General features: G+C 45.1%; 1 protein-coding gene across 6 annotated transcripts in view; it reads right to left on the bottom strand.

Moving 5' to 3' along the window:
* smap1 (small ArfGAP 1) overlaps positions 1-14752 on the bottom strand; it is a 133925-nt gene that overhangs the window by 48997 nt on the left and 70176 nt on the right. Inside the window, exon 5 of one of the 6 annotated variants that reach the window (XM_076285621.1) lies at positions 13793-13873. The exons of 4 other annotated variants lie outside the window; for them this stretch is intronic. In XM_076285621.1, coding sequence (XP_076141736.1) covers positions 13793-13873 — 81 coding nt within the window. The remainder of the gene's footprint in view (positions 1-13792; positions 13874-14752) is intronic. One more of the 6 variants, XM_076285623.1, reaches the window with a different exon arrangement.

The following is a 14752-nucleotide window of genomic DNA, read 5'->3' as shown; positions in this document are numbered from 1 at the left end:
CACCTGCTCGCGTGAGTCACTCACACCTCATCGCAGGAGAACGCACAGCACAGGAACACAGTTGTATCACTCACACCATCAGGAGACTGGTCAGTGTGAGGATCACACATACACTTGGTATCACAAGAGAATCAACACAAGGACACACATGCACACGTTGAGCGATGCAACAGAGGAGAGAACAAAAAAGAGAGAAAGCACACACTCACTCACACACACACACACACACACACACACACACACACACACACACACACACACACACACACACACACACACACACACACACACACACACACACACACACACACACACACACACACACACACACACACACACACACACACACACACACACACACACACACACACACAATAATACACAACATATGAAAACGCCTCACACACCAAACACACTGATGGATTGAAATGTCTAAAGCCTGCGGCCCCGCAGTCTGAGCAGCATGAGGGTACGCCTGTGTGGCTGTCTGGGGCTCTGCTGTGTGGCTGTCTGGGGCTCTGCTGTGTGGCTGTCTGGGGCTCTACTGTGTGTGGACAGCGGTTTTGTGGGAACATTAACGGAAATTCGATTCGATACTATTGTGATATTTGGGCCACGATATTATATTATTAAGATTCAATGTGAAAGAAGACAGAGCGTTTTGTATAACAGGTTGAGATTGTGATAGTGCTGTCACGATACCAAAATTATGACTTCGATACGACACCTGCCATAAATATCACGATGCTCGATACTGAAACAATACTACGGCAAAAAAAAAAAGATATCTGGAAAAGAAAGGACTCATACTTCCTCCAAGTGTATTGAGTAATTTGTGTTGAATTCGGTGCACTTTTGTAGTGTGCAGGTCAATTCTGGGTTCTAAACTTCTAAACTTCCTACATAATTATTATTTTTTATAGTCAGTAAAATAGTAGGCCTACTTTGTATGACTAAGTCCTTTATTGTTTGTTATTGTCCATTTATATTGTGTTGTATTTTGGCAATAAAGTAGCTTTAAATAGCCAAACTAGGCTAGATCAAGGTCAGTGTTGAAACTAGACTGCATTTCCGGCGGGAACTGCGAAAGTGTGCTTGCCCTGGTCCGGTCACCAACGTGAGCAGACAGTGACTGGGCTATGCTGAACCTGGCTTGATCCAAGCATTCTAACAGTGCCTTTCAATGTTGGAGCAGTGGCAATACCTCAAAATCTCTAGGAGAGGGCTATTCAACTATTGGCTTGCGGGTTGAATGCGGTTCGTTGGATTTTACCTTTGGGCCTGCCTTCGAATTTAGCTTCTATGACTGAGATCAAATCAATAAAATAAAATGACAGCAGTGATTGGCTGCAAAAATAAATAATGTCACGCGTCTTGCACCTCTCAAACTGGGCTATCAGGTAACCTACAGAGGAATTGAAATTATGAAATATGACCAAGGCATTAAAAAGCTGCATGTTTGTCAGGATAATTTTTCACTGATTTATTTTAAAAAATATGAGCTATGAGTGTGAATGTTATATATTCCATCCCACAAATTATGTTTTACTGGTTTATTTGACAAATAATCTATATGGATTTGCTCTATAAAGACCTTATGTCTGTTTGGGATTGTTTTGTGAGCCTGGGGTTGTTTTGAGAGCCTATTGATGTAGCCTATCTCAGATGTATCTCAGAATAAAGGAATACTTCATATTACTCTAAACCACCGTCTGTAAATCAACTGTATACTACTGTCTACATTGCACTATATTTTTGACCTGTCTCTGTATATTTCATCACCTTTCTATACTGTGCCTCACATTGCAACACAGCTCAGATCTTTGGTTGCTATGAAGGCCAATCGTTCTAAATGGATGGTTGGCCAAAGGCCAGTTCTATCTCTGCCGTTGTCAAGTGGGCATATCGTAGAATTCTGATTAACCTTATTTTATTTGAAACATCTCTATTTTACTTAGCCCACTTCCATACAGTGGGTCCCATTAAGAAGTGGCCACTTCATTCGCGCTTACCGTGATTCACACAGCAGCATTATTAAATTAATCTGTCACCATATGCCTATGCCTACATTTGCAAAGAAAACATTTTAATTTGATTCACATGAAACGTTACATTTAATGTACATGTTGACAATGAGTAGGCTAGTTCTGGTTGATGGTGGTGTTATTGCATCCTTTAGTTATGCCTACAATGCAAGTTCTCGCCCACTTGCCTAGATGCGTGCAAGGAGCAGTGAGAGCAGCAGTTCACAGACACTGAACGTTATTATTTTAACAAAGTATCGATTCTAAAAACGTCGGAAATCGTATCGTTTTTTTGCGTGAAGGCATCGTGATACCTTTTTAGTATCGATACACCGTGCAACACTAGATTGTGAAGCCATTTTCATTTGAAATTGCCGTTAAATGCACAACAAAGTGGCACAACAAGTGCAACCTTGTGGGCGTAATAAGCAAATTTACAGTAATGTTATCAGAGTAAACCCAGAGTAAACCCGACTCAAATAAAGTCAAATAGATAATTAAATGATATAATTAAATATTGCAATACTTTGCGCTACGGTATCTGTATACTTGTGTGCACAAAATATCACGATACTGAACAGAATCGATTTTTTTCCCCCACCACTAGTGTGTGTGTGTGTGTGTGTGTGTGTGTGTGATGATTAAGTCACACCCTTCATCTCTCCAGGTCTGAGCCGTGTGCCCTGGGTAGATGTCAGGAGTATTGCTCCTTTAACACTGCATAGCATACAAGGTCACTGTTAAAAGAGTAGTGTGTGTGTGTGTGTGTGTGTGTGTGTGTGTGTGTGTGTGTAACAAGCAGCCTGCAGCTAAATGTCACAGTGAGAAGAGAGATGAAATAAGAGGGAGAAAAACAGTGCGTAGAGACACAGCGAGATAGAAAAAGGAGAGTAAAAGAGCTAAAGAAAAGGGAATCAAGACGACACTGGCTCTCTGTAATTGGCTGCGTGACCTGGCATATCATTCCCAGACAAGGTCCCTAGCGAACGTCTGTCTACCACTCTCTGTCTTTCTGTCTCTGACAACCTCTCTCCCCCACACACGCACACATACATGCACACACACATGCACACACACACACTTTGCCTCCTTTGTCATTTGTTCCAACTTCCATCAGACTCCTTGGGCCTCTCTCCATCCCCAACGAAGTTGGTCCTGAAAAGCCTGACGGCCTCCGCTGTTCCCTTCAGGTCCCTTTTAAAGGGCTACTAGCAAACGCAGCGGAGCCAACACATTAAAATCACCCTCTAAGTGGGCCAACTCCGGGCCCAGCTGGTGCCTGGTATAAGACTGGCCAACACACGGGAAGGACCAGATGGAGCCGGTGGAGGAGGAGGAGGAGGTGGGGAGGACGTTCAGGTGGCTGGCCCAGAAACAGTGCTCCTTCCCTGGGTGGAAGGTGTGGCGACAGCCCTCGGCACCTGCTATGGTATGGTGTGGAGTCAATGTCACGCTCAGAAGCAGCCCAAGGGATCTGCTACACAGCAATCTCTCAGAAAAGATCATCATCCACTCTCACTCTGCTTTATACACTTCCTGGATGTGACACACACACCAAAAATGACAGTATACCGAGCTACATCGCACAACTCGTTAAAAACTTTTCCACACAGCATTGTGCATATAGGCCAATATACAGCGGGGAAAATAAATATTGAACAAGTCAAAATTTTTTTCAGTAAGTATACTTCCAGTGAGGCTATTTGCATGAAATTTTCACCAGACATTAGTATTAACTTAGGTAATCCAAACATTAATGTTCATAAGTAGAGTTATGAGTAAAAAAGTAGAATGCCACAGGAAAAAAGTATTGAACACACCTACTGAAATTTCTTAAATACTTTGTGGAAAACCCTTTATTTGTAATGAGAGCTTCAAGGCATTTCCTCTATGACTAAACTAATCAGTCGCAGTATTGAGGTGTGATTTTGGCCCATCCTTTTAAACAGATAGTCTTTTAATATTGAAGATTCCAGGGGTCCCTCTTGTAAATCCTGATCTTTAGGTAACTTCCAAAACTGTTCAATTGGATTTAAGTCAGGGCCTGAATTTCCTTTCTCTGAAACCAATTGATTCAAGATTCAAGATTTCTTTTATTACATCTCATTATAGGTTTATAATAGAGTAAAATTTGTTGTGTTTTTTTTTTGAGAGTTTCCTTTGCTAAATGCTTTGGATCATTGTCCTGCTGGAAGGTCTAGCCATGTCTCATCCTCATTGTTCTGGTGGATTGCAAGATTCTCCTAGAAAATGGCTCCATTCATCATTTCTTCAACTGTATGAAGTCTGCCAGTACCATGAGATGAAAAACACAACACCGTGATGCCTCCACCTCCAAACTTCACTGTTGATATGGTATTTTTAGGGTGATGCACAGTGCCATTTCTCCTCCAAATATGTTGTGTAGTATGACATCCAAAGAGTTAAATTTTGCTCTCACCTGACCAGAATACATTATCTTAGTATTTCATAGGCTTGTCCAAATGTTGTGTAGCAAACTTTCAATGAGCTTCGACATGTTTTTCTTCAGTAATAGTGTCATGTGGGGTGAGCGTGCATAGAGGCCATGGCGGTGGAGTGCATTAGCTATGATTTTCTCTATAACAATTGAACCTGCTGCCTCCAAGTCTTTCTAGAGTGGTCCTTGGCTCTTAGGCTACACTTCTGCTTATCCTTCTGACTTTCTGGTCAGAAATCTTTGAGGAGATCCTGTGCATGGCCGATTGATGATGCAGTGATGTTCCTTCCACTTGCAGATAATGGCTCCAATACTGCTTACTGGATGATTCTGAAGTTTTGAAATGCATCTGTAACCAGTTCCATTGATATGTTTTGCAACAATAATGTTGCAAAGGTCTTGGAAGAGCTCTTTGCTTTTACCCATCATGACATGTTTCTTGTGTGACAACTTGGTAACGAAAAATCTTTTTATAGCTCATCAATATGTACTAACCCAGCTTACATTAATTTGCACAGATAGGAGGGATAATTACTCTCTAACTAGATTCCAGCTCGTTCCTTGCCATTCCTTGCCTTTGTGTACTGTTTTTTCTTAGTGTGTTCAATACTTTTTCCCTGTGCCATTCCACTTTTTTTCTCATAACTCTACTTAGGGACATTAATGTTTGGATTTTTTAATATGTGTGGATAACCTAAGTTAATACTAATGTCTGTAGAAAATTTAATGCGAATAGCCTCTCTGGAAGTATACTTCGTGAACAAAAATGTTGACGTGTTCAATACTTATTTTCTCCGCTGTATATGAGGCCAGGCTAGTGCATACTGTTCTAATGAGAGTGTAATGGGAAGCGCTGGGGGACAGCTGCCGGCTCTACAGAGGGCTGATGAGCTAGAAGTGCACACACTGGGCTATGCCGGCTCATAACTGCACACACACACACACACACACGCACACGTAATACACGATCAGGAATATAACACAAACAAACGGATTTCATTCTCTGTTTTCATGACTCTTCCAACGATCACCTTGACAACCATCCCAATTCCATCAGATATGAAGTCATGTAGGCTATGTATTCATGTGTGTGGGCATTATGTAAACCACACACACACACACACATTTATGTCCCTATTATTGGCTCTCTTTATTTTCCATCTCTTACCACAGCTACCCCCCCCCCCCCCCACACACACAGGCTTGTCAGGAATGTCAGAGAAAGGTTCACACTCATGAATTGATGTGAAGATGAGAGAAGACATGGGGTAGAGAACAGTAGATGGTCTCTCTCTCTATGTGTGTGTATTTTCTCTCTGAAGCTTGGACCACACACACACACACACACACACACACACACACACACACACACACACACACACACACACACACACACACACACACACACACACACACACACACACACACACACACACACACACACACACACACACACACACACACACACACACACACACACACACACACACGATGAGGAGGGAGGAGAGATGGAGAGGGGCTTGAAAGCTGATGAGAAACAGGAGGAAAGACAATGAAGATAAGTGAAGTGAAGAGGAGATGTGTGTGTTTGGGGAACACCTGTGGAAAAGGGAAGATGTGAGATAGTGTGTGTGTGTGTGTGTTTTCAAGTGTGTATGCCTTCCTCGCCGATGTGCATTGTCCTTAAATCAAGTCAGGAGCTGTGAACTGCTATGGCATGAACACATGAGGTTGTTTTTAAACTCTAGTGGAACGAATGCAAATGAGCCTGTTTCCACTGACCTTTGTGACATTATCCCCTATGTGAATAAGGATTAATCCAACCCCCTTCTGGTGAATCGATTTCTTTCTCGACTAAGAAGATTTTATGCAAATTTCAAGCGTTTCCACTCTGGATTACCTATTTAAATGGCCAGAGTTTGTATTAATAAGTTGAAGTTGACAGCTACTGACTGCCAACGGGAGACTGAAGTGTGAAACCGAAAGGAGGGGGGGGTTTGGTGAAAAGGAGAGTGTGTGTGTGTGTGTGTGTGTGTGTGTGTGTGTGTGTGTGTGTGTGTGTGTGTGTACATCTATCAGACATGTGGTTTAGCTGCTGGCTTTTCCAGGAGTCTAAAAAGAAAAAAAAAAGGAAAACAATCGGCAGTCTGCAGCTGTCATTAATGAGGAGGGAGCTTTCAGGGCTAATTCCACTTAAACCCTAACGAGCTACTGAGCGCTACTGCTAACAAACGCAGCCAGGAAGGCCGTACTGCAGCACAGACAACAATGACAGACACAGACAGAGAGAAGGTCACAGACGGAGCCAAAACACTGCAACACAGGTCTGAGAAGTTCCTCAAAGGGAAAACTATACATTTGGAGAATAAAAACTTTAAAAGGAATACCGTTAAACCAGACACCAGAAACTAGAAAGTCAATCGTGAAAACATTATGTCGATTACAATTATATCAAACCCTCTAATTTAGTAATCATATTCCTTGACCGCTCACACACGAATGTTCCACTTAAATGTCCTGCCTGCACATAACTGAGCTGCCCTGTGATTACTGTACCCAACGAGATATAATTACGAAGAAATTCTCAATCATGTATCGTAATACAATATTGATGAGAGTAATGACCTTGCTAATTGCGGTGTGGTGTGCACACTGAAACAAGTCTCTATCGACAACTGGGAAGCCAACCCACACTATTATAACCCTCAGTGCCCATAGAAGTCCCAGCACTGCTGCAAATGAAGTGGCATTCTGGGGAACGTAGGCAAGAAGACTCCGTCTAGATCGCTCTATCGATCTATGGACGTAAATGTACAGAGGCATTTTGTTTATTGGCACTGTCCAATAGCGCTGCACTGCCTGGTGGAGTGACTGTTTCTTCACAATCAGCAAAGTGAGTACTTTAAGCTGCCGATACAGCATCCAACTTCCAACGCAAGCTCAACTGGCACAAACACCTCGTGCCAGCGGAGAGATAAAACATTTAGAGCAGATTTTTGGCACAGGCCCGACGCCAAATGGCGAGATAAATTATATTCCTCCACTCCATTTAGCTGAGCTGTAAACTTAATCCTCGGAGGGCCAGGGAAAACCAGGCCTGCTTAATACACCTGTGCTTCCCCGAGTGAACCGTTCCCTAACTGTGTATTGATTTAACTCCAAGCTAAAGATTAGCTGTTAGCCACAGGGAAAAAAAGAGAGATGGCGACGTGCAAGCTAAAAACAGTAAATGCTAAAAACGCAAGGGCTGTCGAGGAACGGTGGCGGTAGCGGTGGCTGCTGTACCCGCCCCTTTCTTCCCCACCACCTTCAGAGGGTTGGCCTGATGGGGTGATTCTTCTTCCTCTTTCTTCATCTACCTGCCCTCTCCCCTCCTCTCCTTCCATCCTGACCACTTTGCAGACTGCAGTGCCGCATAGAATTTGACTGCCTTCCAAACTTCACACAAATCCACCTCCTGATAGAGGGGTGTGGAGGAAAGGGAGGAAGAGGGGGAGAGAGAGAGAGAGAGAGAGAGAGAAAAAAAGAGGCAGGCACAGGACTATTTACATCCTCCCTCTTTAAACTCTGCTGATTCTACAGGAGCAATTATTATAAAAGCCCAGTGCTCCTCCTTCGCATGTCTCACTCTCTCCCACTGCTTTTCTCTCTCTCTCTTTCTCCCTCCTTCCTCCTTCTCTCTTTCCCTCCCCCCTCATCCTCCATTCCTTCCTTCTTTTTTTCTCCATGCTCCTTTCTTCATCCTCTCCTCCCCCTGCTCAGGATAAAAACAGAATTGTGTGGGAGTGCAGGAGTAGGGACACAAAATGGACATTTGGACACCCCCCCCCATGTGTGTCTGTGTGTGTGTGTGTGTGTGTGTGTGTGTGTGTGTGTGTGTGTGTGTGTGTGTGTGTGTGTTTAGCTCCCGACTTAGAACGCCAACTGTCAGCACATTTCTTTTCTCCCTTCCTCTCTGCTGCAAAAACATTAACTGGCTTTTCAGACACATCCATAGAGAATGATGTTACACAGCCTGCATGGCTGAGAACGACAGAAGTATGTGTACCCCAGCACACACACACACACACACACACAAGCAAAACATACTATTCCTGATAATACAAATGCAATACAAATAAGATGGCCAGCAGCACCATCTTACCATCTCCTCGCAAACTCAATCCAAGAGTGTGCGCACACACACGCATCAAAAACCCCATCAACCGACAACATATACACACACATAAAGATACACACAAAAACACACACTACACACAAACATACCACCACCAAAGCCACAAAAACCCTACATGCAATGAACGGTTAGCAGTAAAGTGCTTTTTTTTTTTAGACCCGAGGACAACCTACAACAGCAGGCCATCCACTTAAGGCCCTCTTGACCTCCTGAGCCATTACATGCATCTTCATCTTCATGTTCATGCATATTACATGCCCGACATCAGCCTTCACATAGCGCCCCGTCCACTGCTATCTGACCCATTAGCATCGCTGCCTCTCTGACCACAGGGCAGGCTAAAGGACTCTGCAGCACCTTTGATCGATCATTCATGACATATCCCCCTCTTCTGCTGCCACTAGGCTGATACACCAATCACTCAAATCAATATCAGTCACAGGATTCCAAAACATTTACTGTATACACTGTATTGTAAAGTACATGTTACAACAAAACTAGTGTGATTTAATCCAGTCGTTTCAGGACATCTGTCTAATTCTGCTACTGTATAGTGTTTACACATAAAGTACAAGTTACAGTTGACCCACTACCCATTGTAGTGTGTTGTTGCCTTCCACATCAGTACCTCCTCCCACACAAAGACTGCTCCTTGTGGCCAAGGCCGGGGCTTCAGCTGCCAGGGAGTAGCGACTGATAAAAGGTCTCCTCCTGTTGCCCTCCCCTACAGAATCAAATCTCTGAATTGTCTGAATGAATAAACCTGGCTGGAAATGCAGTGCAAATGTATTCAACATGTTTGTTCATGTATCTTCAAAATATGCAGCACACAATTCATACTGGTGCATTTTTCTGACACAACCTATTTCAATTTCATACAGGTCTATGCTACACAGTCGTGGCACCTACTGCTTTATACAACAATACTGATTCACAACTCTACTATACTAAACTATATCATAGGGCAATTCCACGCAGATCTGTCACGTCCATAACGCCAACTAAATAACATGGCATTGTGTTGCCGTTATGGATGTGACAGTTTTGCTCGGAATTGCCCTATACTATACTGAAGACCAACTCTCTCACATCTGATGGCCAGTCTGAATGACACACACACACACACACGGACAGACTGTCACACACACACACACAGAGACGGTCACACACACACACACACACACACACACACACACACAGAGACGGTCACACACACACACACACACACACACACACAGAGACTGACACACACACCCTGTTGACGCCACGAGCTTCGCTCGCTCTGTCAGCTCTGTGGTCCGTGCAACATGGCGACGGCTGATAATACACCCCAGAACAGCTAAATACACTCAGTGAAGCACGAGTATCAGAGGATATCAAGCACTGGCACACTCACCGGGGAAACCTGAGGGAGAGACAGTGCCTTCATCATTTATTCATCAGGCGTACACACACACACACACACACACACACACACACACACACACACACACACACACACACACACACACACGTTGCTGGGAGGCACAGTGAAATGAGGTTTGTGTGTGTGTGTGTGTGTGTGTCTGTGTACGCCTGATGAGAAAGACTAAGAGAAAGTAGTATTTTCCCAGCACAAGCTAAAGCATGACTAGCTGTGTCTCCAGCAACGACAGCCTCTTTCTCACTCACTCACTCTCTCTCACACACACAGTCCATACTTTTATGTGGCTTTGTCTGTCACATTTCCAAGGACATACTCGTCCACCTACTGTCCGTCGTGTCTTTTCACGCTCTCTCTCCATCTATCTCTGTGTATTTCAATCCATCAATCTCTCAGTCATTCTGTATTCCATGGTCCCAGAGCTACTCAGGATTCCAGTCACACCTTTCTCACACACACACACACACACACACACACACACACGTCAGTCAATCCCTCAAGCACCATTGCTTTAATCAATCCTCGTGCTGACCCAGGGTGAGTCACCCCCTCACCCCCATCATACTTCCTCATTCCCAGCATGCTCTACTCTCAATCTGTGCCCGAGACAGGGTCAGGGGGCACATCGCTCACACAGTCACACAGACAACCAACACCACGCCCCTGACACCGCACACATGCAACCACACAAGTAGACAGACAGACAGACAGACAGACAGACAGACAGACAGACAGGCAGACAGGCAGACAGGCAGACAGACAGACAGACAGACAGACAGACAGACAGACAGACAGAGACACGCGCGCGCGCACACACACACACATACACACGGCGACTCACATCCACGTCTCAAATAAAACACAAAATCAGAAACTACATGAAGAATCATGCAAAGGATATAAAAGCAATAGAAATAACGACACACACGCAAAACAAGTGCAAACTTTCTCTCTATCTCACACACACACACAAGCAGGGGGTAATGGCGGAGGCTATGAATCTCAGTGTGTGTGTGCGGTGCTCTGGAGTGTGTAAAACACACACGTCTGCCGCTCCGCTGCCTGCAGATATCTGTATGGAGATGAGCATGAGCTCCCTCACCTCGGACATCTCAGAGCTGGGGGTCCGAGCAAGGATGCACACATCCAAAAGCCCTTGCTTCCACTTGGAGCTCTTTGACTTGGGCTCTTTGTGTGTGTCTGCGTCTGCGTATCTGCGCGTCTGCGTCTCTGCGTCTGCGTCTCTGCGTCTTTGCGTCTCTGCGTCTCTGTGTCTCTGCGTCTGCGTCTCTGTGTCTGCGTCTCTGTGTCTCTGCGTCTCTGTGTCTGCGTCTCTGTGTCTCTGTGTCTGTGTCTGCGTCTCTGTGTCTCTGTGTCTGCATCTCTGTGTCTCTGTGTCTCTGTGTCTGCATCTCTGTGTCTGCATCTGCGTCTCTGTGTCTGCGTGTGCGTATGTGTCTCGAGGCGTTGCATCAGTATGAACTGATGAGCAGAAAACAAATGGCCAGTGTTAAGCTAACATACTGTTGGGACTGAGGGATGGGGGCATTAGCAGTGAGATGGATGCGTGTGTGTGTGTGTGTGTGTGTGTGTGCGTGCGTGTGTACCGGTACCCTCACTCTCAATCTCTCTCAAAACACACACACACGCAGCAATAGACACACTCAGTCAACACAGCAGGCTCTGCATTAGGACAAGGCATTGTTATCAACACGGATTCAACTAAATAGCCGTTTAATAGCAGTGAACACCACCTTTAATTAAACCATTGTGTGTGTGTGTGTGTGGTGTATGGTGTGTGTGTGGTGTGTGTCCATCAGTCAGAGAGAGAAGTGCATTGTGCCTTTCTCTGCAGAAGGTCAGCTGTGTGTTCTGTGTCAGCAGCTTCCAACATTTAACAGAAAGACTAATTATGACGTATGACTGAGCACTCTTGAACTTACTCACTCTTTCTCCTTCTCTCTCTCTCACACACACACACACACACACACACCTTCCTTGGGGTTGTGAATATTACTGGGTGAGAGGCAGTAGTGTGGAAAGCTGGAGAGATTGCTACTACTAGGATCAGGAGTTTCCTAAAGGCCACGGAATTACTTCTCCCTGTGCACCATGACCCAGAACTAATGCTACACCCCACACACACACACACACACACACACACACACACACACCAAGTGGGCATGTCATGGTATACAAACTAGAGAGAAGGTCAAGAGACAGAAAGAGCATAAGATATATGAAGACAGGAGGCAATGAAAGTGTGGGGAGGGAGGGAGAGGGGGAGAGGGGGAGAGAGAGAGAGAGAGAGAGAGAGAGAGAGAGAGAGAGAGAGAGAGAGAGAGAAAGGAAATGATAAATGAGGACAGGAGTGGAGGTATGGAGTGGGGGGTCTTTTCAAGCACAGCCCCTGCATCCTGGGCCAGGAGACCCCCCAGTACCATGCTCACCCTGCCTGCCTGTCATTCAGCACCGGTCATGCTCCTAACGTGTGCACGCCCCCATCCCACCTCCAATCTTTCGCCATTTTCTCCGGTTTCATCTCCAAACACAAGCAGAGCCTCACAACATAAACACAGTTACACAGTAGGAATCACTGAGGAATCACAAGGTCCTTCACACCACACTGGACCTAACCGTTTTCTCAGAGAGCTCTAAAAAAGATAACATACAGTATATCAGTCTGTATCAGTATGTGAGCTTGCATACAAATTCAGTACATATCTTTTTGTGTGTGAGTGTGCTTCAGCATTTCTGTAGTACTGCACCGCTGGTGTAGTACATCATGTTTCCTTCTAGTAAGTTCCGCTGTAAGCAGTGGCAACAGTGCTTTGCTGAGGGCTCTGATAAGCACTGGCGTGGAGATAAACTACTCTACACCTTTCAGCTCTAGTTACCACCTCTACCCTCTCACACACACACACACATACACACACGTTGCTTCAATAGTGTGTGTGTTTATCAGCACAGGCAAGCCCCTCACTACACCACACTCGAGAGCTCCAATGCTTCATATAAATCGGCAACATTTCAATCTGAGCTATTATCACAAGAGCATTCCCAGTGGTCTGGTCTTCTGATGCTAATTAAAGTGCCGGGAGCAGCAAGAAAATGAGCACTAGGCATGCACTCCAAGATGGTGGTTATTTTTTTTAAACAAATTCAGATCTGGCTTGTGACTACCTGGGGAGGTGATACGATGCCTTTATTTTCTATCCAGCATAATCTGGAATGAGGCCAGGTACACTGACTGATGTTGACACTTAGTGTTTACAGTGTTGTATGGATGTTGTATGGATGCATACATTTATTTATTTACTGTGTGCAGCTGATTTTTATTTGATCTATTACTGATCTATTACTGTCCCTTTACTCTTCTCTGCTCTCTGTGACATGTTTGAAATTACTTTTTGAATCTTTCATGGCACAAACCTGTGGACTTTTTTAAAAAACAATAAAGCAACTGGTTGAAGAATGCACATCCATTTGGCCATTTGGCCTCCAAAAGGCACTCGCAACCTTTTCATCCAACTATAGCGTGCAAGCCACAGCCAAGGTGCCGCTTAACTGGGCCCTGATGTATGGAGGGAGTCTGCATGGAGATGGATGGAGGAGGGAGAGGTGGAGGTGGAGGCGGAGGCGGCTCGGAGGGGAGGGTGGGGCGGCGGCGCTGTTGAACGCTGTTTGTGGAAGCGGAGATTTGTACTGACCTTCTCCAGAGGCGAGGGCTTGGTGCTTTTGTCTGTGTCCTTTTCCCTCTTCCTCTCGTCCTTCTTCTTCTCTCTTTCCTTCTGTCGGGAGGGGAGGGGGTGAGAGTGAGGGATGGGGGATGGGGGGGGGGGGTGGAGGGAAGGGAGGCAGGCAGAGAGGGAGAGGAGTGGGAAGTCAGTCAGAGTTTGTCTGTGTCGATGCAGTGTGCAGGCATGTAGGAGCCAGCATGCAGGTAGAGATGAATACCAATACGTACACACACACACACACGCTCAGTCTCCTCATTGGAAATGTTCCATAAACTTCACAAACCACAAGTTTCTTTTCTTTTTTCATACAGGTTAAAGAAACTTTCTCTCTCACACACACACACACACACACACACACACACACACACACACACACACACACACACACACACACACACACACGCACACGCACACACACACGCACACACACACACACACGACTTGAAGGAAGCCTCTGGTGAGAAGCCAGCATAATTATGAATAATGAAAAACTCATAAAGGGTTCAAAGATTGTTATCGAGCTGCTGGCACACCCCCCCTCCTCCTCCTCTTCTTTCCCTGTTCCCCCTCCTCCACCACCTCTCTTGCACTTACACTAAATCAATTTCTCACTATAGAGAAAAAAACAGAGAGAGAGAGAGAGAAGGAAAGTAAAGCAAAAAAGGGGAAAGGCAACAGTGAATGGACAGCAGGTATGATCTTAGAGCAAACAACCAGCACAAGGTTTTCTTAGATGTGTAAGGGGTGCGAGTGTCAGAAGAAATACATGTGAGGAGAGGAGAGGAGAGGAGAGGGGGATGAAAGAGCGTAGTGAGATGAAAAGAGAGAAAGGGATGGAGAGGGAGCGAGAGACGGAGAGAGCAAGGCACCTTGAAGGATGGCTAAGTGCTGTACGCTGTCTCTCAGAGCCTTTACAAGTGTATCGATTAC

This window comes from Alosa pseudoharengus, unplaced genomic scaffold, assembly GCF_046254945.1.
Source record: "Alosa pseudoharengus isolate Yale_2024_CS ecotype anadromous, Long Island Sound unplaced genomic scaffold, YU_APseudo_1.1 YU_APseudo_1.1_scf_15, whole genome shotgun sequence".
Lineage (NCBI taxonomy): Eukaryota > Metazoa > Chordata > Actinopteri > Clupeiformes > Clupeidae > Alosa > Alosa pseudoharengus.
The sequence above is the reverse complement of the archived record's forward strand: the minus strand, read 5'-3'. Positions and strand labels throughout refer to the sequence as shown.